Genomic DNA, 15,501 nt, shown 5'->3' with positions numbered 1-15,501 from the left:
GAATATGAGCAAACACAAGGCAGCAAGTGTGTGTGTGTGTGTGTGTGTGGCGAGGTGGGGGGCCTCCATCTCAGAGTGCAATGATCTAGAGTGTGGACCCTGGAGTTAGGCGAGCCCTACCCACACCCGCTCCAAGCTGGGTGCCCGTGGGCAGGCTTCTTAACCTCCCTGTGTCTGGCGTCCTCATCTACAAAGTGGCAGGCGTGCAGGATTAAATAATGTAATCCACGTGAGGCACTTTAGAACAGTGCCTGGCGCGTAGTAAGAACTCCGTACACCTGATTTACTATTTTTGTCACTCCCGTTGAAGACCTGGGAAAGACGGGGTCCCCTCCCTCCTCCGCTGGCCTCACGCTCTCCCGCCCTCGCTGGGTGACCCTGCGTGCCCACAGCAGCTGCTACGCATGCCGCTGCAGTAGGAGCCTGGACACGAGAACCCACGGCCTTGGAGACTGTAAGAACCACCCTGGCTCCTTCCCGTCCTGGCTGAAGCCCCTCTTCTCCTCTCTGCCCTGCGTCCTGTCCCAGGATTCAATCTGAGTTGATGGGGCAGCAGGCATCCCGCAGCCCGGCAGCTCCCTGCCCATTCACAGGAGCTGGGGCAGCACCCCAAGGAGAGGCTCCCGACCCCCTCTCACCTCTGGGGTCGATGCAGGAGGAGGGGGTCAGCCTTACTCGGCTTCACTCGGGGGCAAGGCCTCCTTATCTGGGAGGCTGAGCCCCAAACTCTGGCCTGCCCCTTCGTCCACTGTTAGGCCCCACTGGCCAGCATGCACGCGGCACGTCCCCATTCTGAGGATCTCCAGGGGGTGCTGACTGCAGCCTGGCCTGGGGCCACTCGGGGCACATCAGGCGGATCCTTCCTGCTTCTCTCCAACCTGCCACATGCACTCAGGAGGGAGCTCTGGGCTCTTGGAGCCAAGGCACCCCAATAATAGCAGGAGGAAATACTGTTACACCAGGCCCTTGGCTCCCAGCCAAGCAAATACCCTGGCAGGGACCAGAAATATAGTAATATCGGTTCATATTCTTGAGGAACCTTTCATTTTTCAAAACACATTTTCCATCAGTTGCTTGATGCCCAGAATAAACTTGTAAAATACTCTCATCTCAGTTGGCAGAAGCGAACATGGAGGCAAAGAGGAAAGCAACTTGCTCAAAGTTCAACAAATTTCCTGAGCCCTGTGCTGGGATCTTTGCCACTCCCCAGGGCAGCTCAGGAGTGCCTCGGGTTCCTTTAATCATTCAGCCAACACTGGGTGCTTTTTCAGGGACACAGTGAACAAGACACACAGCCGTCTCTGGCCTCTTGGAGTTGAGAGTCTGGTGCGGAGACAAGCAACACCCTCGTTGACAGAAGAATTCAACAACCACAGGCTCAGAGCAGTGAAGGGCCGACTCCAGAGGGGGCTGGGGGAGGGGGTTGACCAGAGAAGGTGATCAGGAAAGTCCCCTCGAGGGAGATATGTACACTCAGACCTGGAGGGCAAGAATCAGTGACCTTGGAGACAGCATTCCAGACGGAGAAAGAGAGAGAGCACCCCTGAGGTTAGCGAGAGCTGACCTGTTCAAGGACAGTTTGTGAGTCAAATAGAGAGCTGGCCTGTTCAAGGACAGTTCGTGAGTCAAACAGACGGGCTCCAAGCCACATCCAGGAGGTGACAGAGGCTGTGGAATGAAGGATGTTAGGTATGCATGGAATGCCACCCCACCTGCACATGTTTCAAAGATGCTTCAGGCTGTTGGGTGGAGAACAGGCTGGAAGGAGATGGGAGAGGAAGCAGCCACCCAGGTGAAAACGCGGACTGGTCAAGGGTGAGGAGGCGCTGATGGAGGAATGGGAAGTAGGGGGTGGGGGATCGGGGGACAGCAAACAGGGCCCTGCGGGCCAGCAGGCATGGACACATCAGCCCAAGGGAGGGTGAGGACCGGCTCACCTGAGAGGAACTCCCGCACCTGCCGGATGAGGAGCCGCGTGCGTCTGACGTCCTCCTCCATCTGGGAGCGGCTGGCGCTCACCTGCGTCTCCAGGCGCTGAGTGTCCGACTGGACCTGCGAGGCGGCCTCCTCCGCTGCCCTGATCTGCGGACACACGCTGTGTGTCAAAGTCCTCTCGGCGGCCCCCATGGAGGGGGTGGGGGTCTGCAGGCATTGGCTACCCGGGATCCACCTGGGAGACGTGTAACTAGCTTTGTTTGGCCTCACAAGAAGTGATGTAGAAACACTGGCCTCCATCTCTCACTTGCCGTGATGCCTGCCGCCTGCTAAGTCACTTAGGTCATGTCTGAGTCTTTCGTGACCCCATGAACTGTAGCCCACCAGGCTCCTCTGTCCATGGGAATTCTCCATGCCAGAGTACTGGAGTGGGCTGCCATTCCCTCCTCCAGGGGAGACTGAACCTGAGTACCTTATGTCTCCTGCACCAGCAGGCAGGTTCTTAACCACTAGAGTCACCTGAGATGCCCCACTGGCTGTGGGGCCATGCGGGCAAGTCAGCTGACACCTCTGGGACTGTGTCTCCTGGCTGCCAAACGGGAGCTCTGACTCGCCCGGGGGCTCTGTCCCCTCTGCCTCCCCCGACTACGGGTGCCCACCGCCACCCACCACACCTACCATCTGCCTGGTCTGCTGGAGCTGGGCGCCGAAGGCCCGCAGCTGCTCGGCCACCTGTCCCGCCGTCCGCAAGGCCCCACCTGCCCTGGGGAGGGCGCCTCTGCAGCGGGAGCCACAGGCCGTGCCGTTGTCTCGGGGACAGAGCTCCCCAGGGCAGGCTCCCGGGGTGCAAGGCATCTCCCTGGAGCCCCCACAGAGCTGTGGAGAGATGGGGGTGTCAAAAGGGGTCCCCGAGGCTCTGCAACAACCACTCCCATCCCACACCTGGGAAGCCAACAGCCAACAGACATCTCTGTGGCAACCGGGCCCCCAGAAACTGGTTGGCTCAGTCGCTGCTGAGCAGCCCATGCAGGGGCTGAGGGTCAGGATGGGTGGGGTGGTGGTGGGGTCTACACAGCCCCTGTGGGAACGGCGGGGCAGCCATTGGTGTGTGACAAGCCGGGCCAGGGGGCCAGAGGGGGAAAGTCGGGCTCCGCAACAGGCGTCACCTGGTTGATAGTGGGCGTCAGATCAGGCACGGAGGCCATCTCCAGCCTCAGGGCCGCGAGCTGGGGACCACCGGCTCCTGGTCCTCCTGCCACCTGCTGCTCCAGCCTCTCCACCTCTCTCCGGCTATCCCTGAGCTGCAGCAACCGGCGGGAGCTGTCCGAGACCTGCTGAGCAGCCTGGGATGACCGCTGATGGGCTGCAGTCAGCATGCGGAAGGCTCCTGGTGCAGGAGGGGAAAGAAGAGAGGTTCACTGAGCCAGCCCTGGACCCCCCAGGCCTGGAGGCGGAGGACCAGCGGGAGGGGAGCTGAAGCCTGGCCCAGCGGGAGAGTGGGGTCTCCACGCTCCCCCTCACCCCGCTCACCTGAAGGGTCGGCACTGCTTATCTTTTCAAACTGCTCCCTCTTGCTCTGATATGCGACGAGGAGGCGATTGAAGCTCCTGTCCAGACTCCCCAGGTCTCCCGGGAGGGACAAGGTCTCCTCCTCCAGGGGCAAATCAAGCTGTAGGCCCTGAAGCGTCCGCCTAAGGTAGGGGGAGAAGTTTCCACTAAAATACAGGAGAGGGGCTGCCTCCCAGACCCAGCCATGCCCCCGGAGAAACAGCTACTGAGTCAGGAGAAACAGAGGCCATCAGGGAAAGCCGCAGACGGGAGAGGATTCTGCCACGCTAAAGCCAGCATCGTCTCCCTCCATCCATACGCAGGCAGATCCAGAAAAACCTCTCTCTCCTGGATGGGTGTGAGCCTAAGGCTCCCAGCTCTCCTCTGCGTCCCCACACCAGCTTCCACGAGGAGCTTCCCTGACCCTCTCCTCCTGGGGTCCCTACAGGCTGCCATCAGCCACGCCTGGACCCGGGGCACCCGGGTCTCTCCTCTCCCCACCAGGGCTCCCAGAGCTGCTGACCTGTCGGTCTGTTTCCGCCCGAAGGGGGTCACCTGCCCTGACCCATGGTCACTGAGTTTGCAGAGACTCCTCCCTCCCCGGCCCTCTGCAGCTCCACCTGACCAGTCCCTGCCACTAGCCTCCCCTTCTCCGTGGCCAGCCTCTGCTCCATGTGCACCATCCTTCAGGAGGCCCCTCCAGGCCGGCACGCCCAGCCCATTAGATACCCATAGGCTCCCTGCTCAGCTCTGAGACCAAGGCCAACCACATACCGGGGTGGCTCGGGCCCCCCACGGTCAGCGAGTCAGCGAGGGCTCAGGGAAGGCAAAACTCATTATGAAAACTTCGGAACCAAACCTCACTGAGAAGAGGCCTCTGCTGGTAGGAGGGGGCTGTGGGTGGGACCGCTCCCATTCCAAAGGCAAACACAAGTTATTTTCAGAGCCCTGCCTCTCGGATGCCCTCCATCAGGGTGACTCATCCAGAGCTGACGCCCGCAGGAGCACCAGGCACTTGGGCTGGCGCCTGCACTCCTGGTCCCCCACTCTGCCCCTCTGTGGATAGCTGGTTCTGTCATGTCACCAAGCTGTGCCCATTTCCTCACTGGCAAGACTGACATAGTAACACCCATTCCACCAACCTCCCAGGACTGCAGTGACGGTGAAAAAGAGAGGTGTCCAAGAAAAGGCTTGAAAGTGAAACGTGGAAGTTGCTCGGTCTTATCCGACTCTTTGCGACCCCATGGAGTAGCCCTAGACAGACTAATCCTCTGTCCATGGGATTCTCCAGGCAAGAATACCAGAGTGGGTGCCATTCCCTTCTCTAGGGGATCTTCCCGACCCAGGGATCGAACCTGGGTCTCCTGCATTGCAGTTAAGTTCTTTATCTTCTGAGTCACCAGGGAAGCCCTAGGAAAAGGCTTGGTAGACGGTAAAGGGCTGTAAGCAATATGGGCCCCTCCGTGGACCCCAACGGCTCGGTGGGGAGAGGGAATGACCTGATGGAGAAGACGGCATTGGCCACCTGGGCCACCTCCTCCTCCGTGACCAAGGCATCGCCGAGGGTGGCTTGGATCTGCTCAATCTTGCTCTTGGCGTCCAGCATCCGCGAGGCCAGACCGTGGTCCTCCAGGCCCGGCTGGGGCCACAGGGCGGCGGAGGCATTGCGGAGGCCGGCCAGGCGGAGGGCCCTCTCCCGGAGGCCGCCGTCGTAGGTCTGGAAGCAGGGGTGGCAGGCCACGCACACCGGGGCGCGGTCGCAGTAGCCCCGCTGGCATTGGTCGCAGCGCGGCCCCGTCAAGCCGGGGCGGCAGAGGCAGCGGCCCGAGGCCTTGTCGCAGCCTGGCCCCTCGGTGCCCCGGAAGTCGCAGTCACAGGCTGGGGCGGGAGAAAGGATGGTCAGGGGCCAGCGCTCCAGGCCGGGGAGCCACGGCGAGGGCGGCGGGGCTCACTCAGCAGCCCCTTCGTGCAGGCGCGGCCCCGAGCTTCGCTCCCCGAGCGCACGCGTGCACTCTGACCCGCACCCGCTCTGGCGGGGTGGGCACGCTTGCTCTCCCGCCATCACGGGCGCAAGCACCCGAGGCAGGGTGCCCCTTCCCAGGCGAGGAGGCCGAGGCCCAGAGACGGGGAGCAACCCCGCCGGGGGCAACAGGGCTGGGAACAGACTGGGGTCTGCCTGCTCTCGCCACCACTTGCCAAACTGACCACCGCGGGGCTCACTTTCCGCATCAGTGGAGAGGGAGGAGGGGGTTGCCCCACAGCTGGGAGACGCTTTCTCAGGGAAGAGAGGCGCAAAGCAGCCCTCCTGTCACCGGGACACGGGGACACGGGGACATGGAGACATAGAAACACGGGGACATGGGGATGGGCTAGCAGGGGCCAAGTACTCTCACGGGCTGCCAGGGCCCAGCCCCCGTGGACCAGACACCACAGACCCACACGCCCCCCAGCACAAGCCCAGCCGAGCACGCACCCCCCACGGCGTAGCCCCCACCACTCAGACAGCGCACCTCGGCATCCTGCGGCTGCATCTCCATAGGTCCTGTCGGGACACTGGCGGATGGCTGCGGCGCGGCAGGTCAGGCCCCCGAAGCCTTCCCGACAGGCGCACTGCCCTGTGAACTGCGGGGGAGAGCGGGTCAGCGAGCGGGACTCCCCGGCGCACCCCAGCCGCAGGGGCTCCCGCCAGGACACAAGCTCCGCAGTCAGACCCAGGACGCCCCGCCGCAGGCGCACGTATTCGGGCCTGCCAAGGCCGAGAGCCACAGGGAGGGACGTTCCGGGGCTCTCCAGGGGCGTGGGGGCCAGCCCGCAGTGTACCTGGTTGCACTGGGGGCCGAGGGAGTTGTGTGGGTCGCAGGCACAGGGCTCGCAGCCCCGGCCGCTGGCCAGCTTCCAGTGGTGGGGGGCACATTGGTCACACTTGGGGCCCACCACGTGGGGCAGACACACGCAGCGCCCAGTCTCCTCGTCACACGGCACGTCCCGCCGGGCGCCCAGGACACTGCAGTCACAGCCTGCACAGGAGAGGGGCCGCTGAGCTGGGGGCGGGGCACCCAAATCCGTCCCCACCACCCCCCAGAGGACACGCATCAGGGAGACGAACCCGGCGGGGCCGCTCCCCCGCAGAAAACCTGGAAAGCCAGGCCGCCACGCTTTCCCTCCAGTCCCAGCACCTGGCCACTTGGCCAGCCGCCCGCCTCCCCCGGGCGGGCTCTGTCCCCCTTCCAAGTCAGGCCTGCAGGAGGCTGCTGGCACAGCGGCCAGGCACACCGCATGGGGAGCAGGGCCGGCCCCAGGGCCGCTGCCCCGCCCCACGGCAGGCTGGGACCCTCTACTCACGGCGGCAGCCCTGCGGGTTGGAGAAGGTGAGCTCCGTGAACCCCGGCTTGCACAGGTCACAGCGTTCCCCCTGCACGTGCTCCTTGCACACACACTGGCCAGTCAGGGGGTCACAGGGTGCTCCAGGCACTGCCCCGTCGGGATCACACTCACAGGCTGCAAGACAAAGGCGACACCAGGGGGGCAGAGAGGAAAAGCAGAGCATTGGGAGCGCATTCTGGTTCAAATTCTTATCCTCCCTACCCCACTTCCTGGCTTACGACCTGACCACCTTAGTCAAGTTATTTAAGGTCCCCTGTGCCTCAGTTTGCTCATCTATAAAATGGGGATAATTATATAACACTCATGGAGCCTCTTATGAGGAATAAAGCAGGTAGCACAGGGCTTGGCACATGTTGCTGTGCTGTGCTGTGCTGTGCTTAGTCGCTCAGTCGCTTCTGACTCTTTGGGACCCCGTGGACTGCAGCCCGCCAGCTTCCTCTGTCCTTGGGATTCTCCAGACAAGAATACTGGACTGTGTAGTCTATTCCTTCTCCAGGGGATCTTCCCAACCTAGGAATCAAACCGGGGTTTCCAGCATTGCAGGCAGATTCTTTGAAACTCATTGCAATGTGGATTCTCCTGCATTGCTAGCTGAGCGACCAGGGAAGTCCTTGGCACATGTTATGTAGTACGAAAGTTTCAGTTGGCATGATATACTGAACAAACCACTCTGTGGCCAGCACTGAGCTGGGCACTCTTACGTGTTGCCTTATGTAATCCTATCATAACCCTGAGAATTCACCATGCTTATCCCTATTGTACAGATGAGGAAACTGAGGCTCAGAGATGTTCCAATAACATACTCAAGGTCATACGGCAAGTAGTGCTGGAAATGGAAGTCAAACCCAAGCTTTTCTCATTCTTTCCGTAAGCAGATCATATCAACCGCAAGTGAACCAACTTTCTTTCACCCTAACACCTGGCCCCTTTCACAGCTTTCAAAATAGAGACTCTTACTTCTGGAAAGTTTTGCCTGATTAATCCACCTGAATCAGAGTGCTTTCGATTCGAATTGTACAAACTCACTGACCCTTGTTGTATGCGCACTATGTCGCTTCAGTTGCGTCTGACTCTTTCAAACTCCACGGACTATAGCTTGCCAGGCCCCTCTGTCCATGAGATTCTCCAGGCAAGAATACTGGAGTGGGTTGCCATGCCCTCCTCCAGGGGATCTTCCTGACCCAGGGATTGAACATGCATCTCTCGGGACCCCTGCATTGCAGGTGGGTTCTTTACCGCTGAGCCACCCAGGAAGCCCCACTGACCCCTGTGAATGTGTCTAGTCACTCCTGGGTCTCTTATGTTTCTTCAGTAAACATTTCTGGAGCATCAGTTATTCATCTGTCATTGTGCTAGGGCCCAAGGATACAAGAATAATCCCTGCCATAGAGGAGTTCTTAATGCTGGCCGAAACAGAAAAATAAGCAAACCACATTACAACCTGGTTCAGTTCAGTTCAGTTCAGTTCAGTCGCTCAGTCGTGTCCGACTCTTTTCGACCCCATGAATCACAGCACACCAGGCCTCCCTGTCCATCACCAGCTCCTGGAGTTCACTCAAACTCACGTCCATCGAGTCGGTGATACCATCCAGCCATCTCATCCTCTGTCGTCCCCTTCTCCTCCTGCCCCCAATCCCTCCCAACATCAGAGTCTTTTCCAACGAGTCAACTCTTCACATAAGGTGGCCAAAGTACTGGAGTTTCAGCTTTAGCATCAGTCCTTCCAAAGAAATCCCAGGGCTGGTCTCCTTCAGAATGGCCTGGTTGGATCTGGTAAAGGCAAGTAAACGGGCCAAGTGCACCCTCATTTTCCTGCGTGTGTGGTTTCTACTACCAAACAGTCTGTGTGTTTCCTGACAGCAGCAACTGTATCTGATGTTGACTTTTTTCTTTCCTATGCTCAAAAAGGGCTTCCCTGGTGGCTCAGATGACAAAGAATCTGCTTGCAATGCAGGAGACCCGGGTTCAATCCCTGGGTTGGGAAAATTCCCCTGGAGCAGGGCCTGGCAACCCACTCCAGTATTCTTGCCTGGAGAAACCCAGGGACAGAGGAGCCTGGCGGGCTGCAGCCCATGGGGTCGCAGAGTCGGACACGACTGAAGTGACTAAGCAGCAGCATACTCAAAATAAGTTCTACATAATGACCGACTGACCAATTGACTGACACCCAGAGAGGCTGGGTGACTCGCTTAGGAAGGCACAGCCAAGTCAAAACAATTGCCCCCAAGTCTTCATGGGGACTTCATGTGAGTCCTCAGGGACGTGTGCTCTGTTGAGCCCAGAGCAGATTAATAGACAGATGAGCCCCTACTCACGGATACAGGTCTCCTGAATGGGAGCCCCAGGACGCCGGTTCCGGAAGTAGTGCAGCTGACAGCGTTCACAGTTCCTGCCCTCAGTGTGGTCCCGGCAGTTGTCACACACACCTCCGTGCGCCCCCTGGCTGGCAGCAAACACGGCTGGGTCAAAGTGACATGTCTCTGAGTGTCCGTTGCAGTCACATCCTGAAAAAGGAGATTCCTGGGGTTGAACACTAGACCAGCCTCGTTGGCATCTACAAAGCACGCTCCATGCTAACTTGCTGGCATCCCCAGTGACTCTGTAAGATGCCCAGGTCTGAAAAACGGGGACACTGAAGCCCAGGGAGGCTTGTCTAATTTATTTCAGTTCATACAGTAAGAAAGGAAAACAGAGAACGCGGGCCTCCCGACTCCCAATGTGGGGACTCATCCCAGGATGATATCCGTGTGGGGCCAAAGAGAGAGCTGTTCAAACGTCCCATGCCAACCCTCCCCCACTGCCACCATGGGTCTCCTGCTGGGTCACTGTCGTTCTCTAGGCTGGGACCCTGGCTGTCCTCATTTATGGAGGGAAGGGCCCTGCCCCCGGGGGCCCATCTGAAAGAGAAAGAATGACAACAGGGAGACCAAGTGTGTCCTACACAGGATAAAGCACTGGAGAGGCTGGAGGAAGGAGGACCTGGGTTAGCACGAACGGCATGTGGCATCAAAAATATGAACCCACCCGTGGTCCCTGTGAGGTCTGGGCGGTGGGAGGATGCGACTCACAGGCCCTCTCCTTCCCCAAAGAGCAAGGAGAGCTTTAGTTACGGGGCAATTGGTTTAGATTTAAATATTAATAATAAAGATGAGATTCTCCCCGTGTCCCAGAGGAGGTCATCACGGCCCAGAGAGGCCAGCACCCCAGCCAGTGGTTGCAGGGGAGGTGGGGGGTCCCAGGCTCATACTCTGGCATTCGTGGGGGTCCTGGTCTTCCGCGGGTCTCCAGGGCCAGTTGTTGTAGAAGGGCGCGCAGCGCTCACAGTTGGGGCCGGCGGTGTTGTGTTGGCAGACACAGACCTCATGGACCTGGGGGCGGGGCCATCGGTCACCAGGAGGAACCATCACAGGAGCGTCCCAGGGACAGACTTGCCCTCTCCTCTCTGACCCTTCCGCTCGGCTTAGACCCCAGGGTCCAGCTCGGACCCCAGCTCCTCCAGCCTGCACTGAGCTCCTCTGACACTCCCAGAGGCCGGCTTGTGTGGTACACGTGTGCGTGTGTACATACACGTGTGTTTGTATGCATGCACATCTACACTGCTCCTCCTGTTGGGGTTTTAAAAGCGCGGTCCTTGCATTTTGGTATGGTATCCATCCCCATACTGCCCAATGCAAAACAGCGCCTGGAAGGTTGCTCCCACAGCCTTGTTGGTAAACTGCAATTCTTGTGGGCCCTCTGGAGATTTTATTCCAACAAGCTATGACTGCAGTTGTTTGGCTAATGAGACTGTGATGATGAATTGTTACTAGACTCATTAAGGTGCAGAAATAGAATAGCAATTGTGTGCTAATCGTCCTCCAAATTAAGCTCACCACCCGCTGGCTGGCATCCAGGACCCGCACTGTGTTTGCTCCAAGCTCGCCCTCCACTCGCCCCTAACAGCACAGCTGAGCTGAACTGGCTGCTCCCTGTACAAGCCCCACGTCTCCCCACCTTGTGGCCTGTACTGATGCTTTGCTTCCTTCCTAGAAGTCCCTTCCCCCTCTATTCACCAGCGAGATCCTTCCCAGCTGGAATGGCACATCCTTCATCAGGCCTGCCTGCTCCCTCTAACTCCATGGATTTCAACTCTGGACGCACTTAAGCATTATTTGAGGAGCTTTATATATATAAATGCTCAGGCCCAATTCCATCCAATCTCAGGGACAAGGCCCAGACATCAGTACTTTATAAACTGGTGTTTCCATGGAGTAGCCAGAGTTAAGAACCACCGGGGCTGGGCAGGCCCTCGCCCTCCTCTACATCCTTATACGCCAGTGATCACACTCAGCCTGTGTTCTGGTCTTGTGTTTTGGGGCCCTAACGGCTGTCACATCCCTGGCACCAGTCTCCCTCTGGCCTCCTCTGCAGCCTGGGGGAAGCACTGGCCCAGAAAGTGGAAAGGAAAAGGCTGTGCAATGTTCCTGTCCCCTTATTTTCCCTAGCAGGCCACCTGATAGGATTTCATCGTGTGCCTTTATCACTAGAACAAGTATCCTGCTCCCGATTGTTAATATTGTAGAAGCAGGAAAGTGAAATGACAGCTCCCTCTGCTTCTTGGTCCAAGGGTCTCTCTCCTCTGCTGATGGCTCTCAAGCCTGGCTTCCCAGCAAACGCCCCTGGGTCACTTGTTAAGCTGGAGCTTCCCTTTCTATCCCTGACGCATCTGACTCAGCTGCTCTGGGGTGAACTCAGCATCCGTGTTAGCCTCTGTTCTCTCCTCCTGTCCCATATCTCACCTCTAAAGGGAATTCAAAGTCCCCCAAACCAGGGACTCTCAATCCTGGCAAGCTGTTAGAATCACCAGGAGCTTTAAATAATAATAATACAATTAGAGTGTCTGAGGTAGGGATCCCGGTGATCTTTTTAGCTCCCCAGGAAATTATGATATATGACCAGGGCTAAGAATCAATGCCTTGAGCTCCCTGCAATACCCATGCATGTACTTCTACTTACACGTATACTTATACTTACATCTATGTTACTGAATAAAAATCATCTCAAATAATAAAGCAGATCCAAAGAAGTGCTACCAAATGGGACCTTGAAAACAATAACCATTTACACTCATCTTCGCCATCGCTAAAACAGTCAATACTCAAGTCTTCAATCAAGTGCCCCACCCCTCTCCAGGGGTCCCGAGGATGCCCGCAGTCTGCCCCGCCCACTCCCCTCTCCCTTCCTGCCCTGGGCTGCCACACCTGCACGGTGCTGGAGGGGCTGGCAGGAGTTCTGGAACTGGGGGCGCAGCGGTCCGCATGGCCATGGCAGAGGCAGCTCCCATGCAGACGCAACTGGGACACAGCGTAGTAGGCACTGGGAGGGTGGTAGCCCCTCTGGGGCACAGGCGCCAGCTTGGTGAAGTTGACCCTCAAGTTGGTGATCTCCCCCAGCTCTGCGGAGAACGAACAGCAAGGAGGGAGGGGGCAGGTATGGGGGGAAAAGGAAAAAAAAAAAAAAAATGAATTTAGACACAGAGTCTCCTAGGGCAGGACAATAAGGAAAGGAACTCTGGTCTCACTACCCATCTTCCCCAACCCTCCTACAACAGAAAAGACCCCCCACAACCCTGACTCGGGCCTTATGAGTGGCTGGCCAGCACCATACCCCTACGAGCTTAAGCAGGGCCGGTATTCAATCCAACCACGTTGACAGAGGCAGCAAAAACTAGGAAATGTCCATGATCTGAGCTGCAAGCCTATTTTGTTCTCTACCCACAGTCCCACGGGCTAGAGGAGTAGCCACACTGACCTTGAATTTTTTGACTTTGTGTGGCTGGGATCCCAGAGGCTAAATCCATAAGGTTGAGCTGGACCTGCAGAGAGGCGGAGTAAGGGGAGACCCAGGAAGAGGTGAGCTGTGGCCAAGCCCAGAAGTCCTCTTTTCCATTTGATGCCCTGCCAAATGTCTTGAGGGTGTCCAGAGGGCTCCTTCCCAGGTGGCATGGTGGTAAACATATGCCTGCCTACATGGAGCCGCAAGAGATGTGGGTTTGATCCCTGGGTTAGGAAGATCCCCTGGAGGAGGAAATGGCACCCCACCTCCAGCATTCTTGCCTGGAGAATCCCATGGACAGAGGATCTTGGCGAGGACAGAGGACCCCTACAGTCCGTGGGGTCGCAGCCAGACATGACTGAGCATGCACTCACATGTACTTCTCCTAGAGGGGTCACTGTTGGGGAGCTCAGGAAAGATAGCAAGGCTCTGCCCGAAGGAGGGGGAGGGTTCTCACAGATTCCCCAAAGCCTGGGTGACCACGTGACAGGAAGTGGGAAACCTCTCCCCATGCCTATTTTTCAGGGTGCCCTCTCCTACCTTGGCCCCGTTCGGGTGCCCATTAGGCCTCTGGGGCAGAGTCTGGCACCGAGCATCCTGCCAGCCCTGGGGTTGGCCCTGGCGGACCCAGGGGAAGGCAGAGCCGCAGTCAGCAGCCAGGTACTGGTACACCTGCCAAGTCTTGCCGAAGTCCGAGGAGCGCTCGATCAGCAAGCCTGCAGGCACGGGCCCCTGCAGGGACACACAGGGTGGGGGGGGGTGAGGGAGGCCTGAGTGACCCCGCCTGGGGGACACGGTCACAGAAAGACGCTCTTAAGTGCTGGCGGCCCCTGAGAACCCCAGTGAGGAGGGAAAAGGAGGGCTGCACGGAGCAAGTAGGCTCAGGGGCACTGCGGTCTGATCCTGCTGGCAAACCACGGGCCCCAGCAGGTTTTCCCTGCTTCTGCAAACTAACAGAAAGCAGATCTAACTTCCAGAAGGCACGATCCCTACTCAGTCCACCAGGCTGAGGCAGTCAGGCCAGAAAATTCTCCCACGGGGCTTCCTACAGCCAAACACTGATTCTGTCCTTTCCTCTTTTTTCTCCCACATCCATGGTCAGAGCTCAGGTCCCTGATCGCGCTCAGCCTGGATTCCTGCAACAGCCTAGAACTCAAGCCCGCCTCAGCCTTTCCAAGCCACGCCCCCACACTTCACCTGCAGGGTTATCTGATCACATGGCTCCCTGCATGAGACCCTTCGATGGGTCTGCACTGGCCTACTTCTGCCCTCAGTGATTCCATCCATTTCTCATGGCTTTCCATGTTGTCTTTATGCTGACAGCTTCCAGCTTGGAAAACTTCTTTCGGTTCAAAAACCCAACCTCCACACAAAGAGAACTTCCTTTCTAAAACGTAAAACGGGCTACGACTCTTCTCTCCTCAAAACCTTCCAATGGCTTCCCTACTCTGTTTCTTTCCAAGCTTTATTGAGATATTATGGATGTGCAATATACGCCAGTGCAATATACGCCATCATCAAATGTGATGATTTGATAGTCATATATAACAGAATGATTATTACAATAAAGTGAGTTAACACGTCTATCCTCTTACATAATAATCTTTTCCTGTGTCATGATAACATTTCAGGTCTACTCTCTTAACAACTTCCAGGTGTCTAGTACAGTGTTAATAATTATAATGGTCACCACGTTGTCCATCAGATCTTCAGAACTTATGCATCTTATACCTGGACCTTTATATCCTATGAGCAGCACCCCATACCCATTTCTTCCTCCCTCCAGCCCCTGGCAATCACCATCTTCGTCTCTACGTTGATGAGTTCAGGTCTTTAAGATTCCCTATATAGGGCTTCCCTGGTGGCTCAGACGGTAAAGCGTCTGTCTGCAATGCAGGAGACCCAGGTTCAATTCCTGCGTTGGGAAGATCCCCTAGAGAAGGAAATGGCAGCCCACTCCAGTACTCTTGCCTGGAAAATCCCATGGACAGAGGAGCCTGGTAGGCTACAGTCCATGGGGTTGCAAAGTGTCGGTCACAATTGAGCGACTTCACTTTCACTTTCTTTCATATATGTGAAGACATGTGGTATTCATCTGTCTGTCTTAGTTCACTTAGCAGAATGCCCTCAAAATCCATTCATGTTGTCCCAAGATCTCCCTCCTTCTTCATGGCTGAATATTCTAGACTCTGGGTGTGTGTGTGTGTGTGTGTATACACGTGTGTGTGTGTGTGTGTGTGTGTGTGTACATGACATTTTCTTTACCCATTCATCCATTGATAGACACTTAGGTTGTTTGCATCTCCTGGTTATTGTGAATAATACTGCAATGAACATGGGCGTTACAGACATCTCTTTGAGACAGTGACTTCATTTCCTTCCAGTATACAACTGGAAGTGGGATTGCAGGATCATATGGTAGACTTTTTTTCTAATAACTTTTTGAGGAACTTTCATACTGCTTTCCACAGTGGCTGCACCAATCTACATTCCCTCTAAGAGTAAACAAGTGTTCCCTTTTCTCCACATCCCCACCAACACTTACCTCATCCGTCTTATTTTGGCCACACCACACGGCTTGCGGGATGTTCCCCGACTACAGGGATTAAACCCAGGCCATGGCGGTGAAAGCCTGGAATCCTACCTGCTAGGCCACCCTGATCTTGATGATAGCCATTCTGACAGGTATGAAGTGCCAGCTCACTGTGGTTTCCACTTGCTTTTCCCTGCTGGCTAACGATGCTGAGCATCTTTTCATGGACCTGTTGGCCCTTTGTACGCCCTCCTTTATTAGAGGCATTATCTATGAGGCATAGAGGA

General features: G+C 56.9%; 1 protein-coding gene across 8 annotated transcripts in view; it reads right to left on the bottom strand.

The window, feature by feature from the left end:
• LAMB3 (laminin subunit beta 3) overlaps window positions 1–15,501 on the bottom strand; it is a 48,278-nt gene that overhangs the window by 8,143 nt on the left and 24,634 nt on the right. For all 8 annotated transcript variants that reach the window (XM_027565712.1, XM_027565708.1, XM_027565711.1 and 5 more), the window contains 13 exons: window positions 13,222–13,413; window positions 12,658–12,721; window positions 12,108–12,301; window positions 10,115–10,235; window positions 9,183–9,371; window positions 6,826–6,981; window positions 6,304–6,500; window positions 5,994–6,105; window positions 4,983–5,361; window positions 3,466–3,626; window positions 3,102–3,322; window positions 2,614–2,811; window positions 1,938–2,082 (listed from right to left, as the gene is read on the bottom strand). In XM_027565712.1, the coding sequence (XP_027421513.1) occupies window positions 1,938–2,082; window positions 2,614–2,811; window positions 3,102–3,322; window positions 3,466–3,626; window positions 4,983–5,361; window positions 5,994–6,105; window positions 6,304–6,500; window positions 6,826–6,981; window positions 9,183–9,371; window positions 10,115–10,235; window positions 12,108–12,301; window positions 12,658–12,721; window positions 13,222–13,413 (2,329 nt within the window). The remainder of the gene's footprint in view (window positions 1–1,937; window positions 2,083–2,613; window positions 2,812–3,101; window positions 3,323–3,465; window positions 3,627–4,982; window positions 5,362–5,993; window positions 6,106–6,303; window positions 6,501–6,825; window positions 6,982–9,182; window positions 9,372–10,114; window positions 10,236–12,107; window positions 12,302–12,657; window positions 12,722–13,221; window positions 13,414–15,501) is intronic.

The sequence above is a fragment of the Bos indicus x Bos taurus genome, chromosome 16, assembly GCF_003369695.1.
Source record: "Bos indicus x Bos taurus breed Angus x Brahman F1 hybrid chromosome 16, Bos_hybrid_MaternalHap_v2.0, whole genome shotgun sequence".
NCBI lineage: Eukaryota > Metazoa > Chordata > Mammalia > Artiodactyla > Bovidae > Bos > Bos indicus x Bos taurus.
Note: the sequence above shows the minus strand (reverse complement) of the source record. Positions and strands in the feature narration are given on the sequence as shown.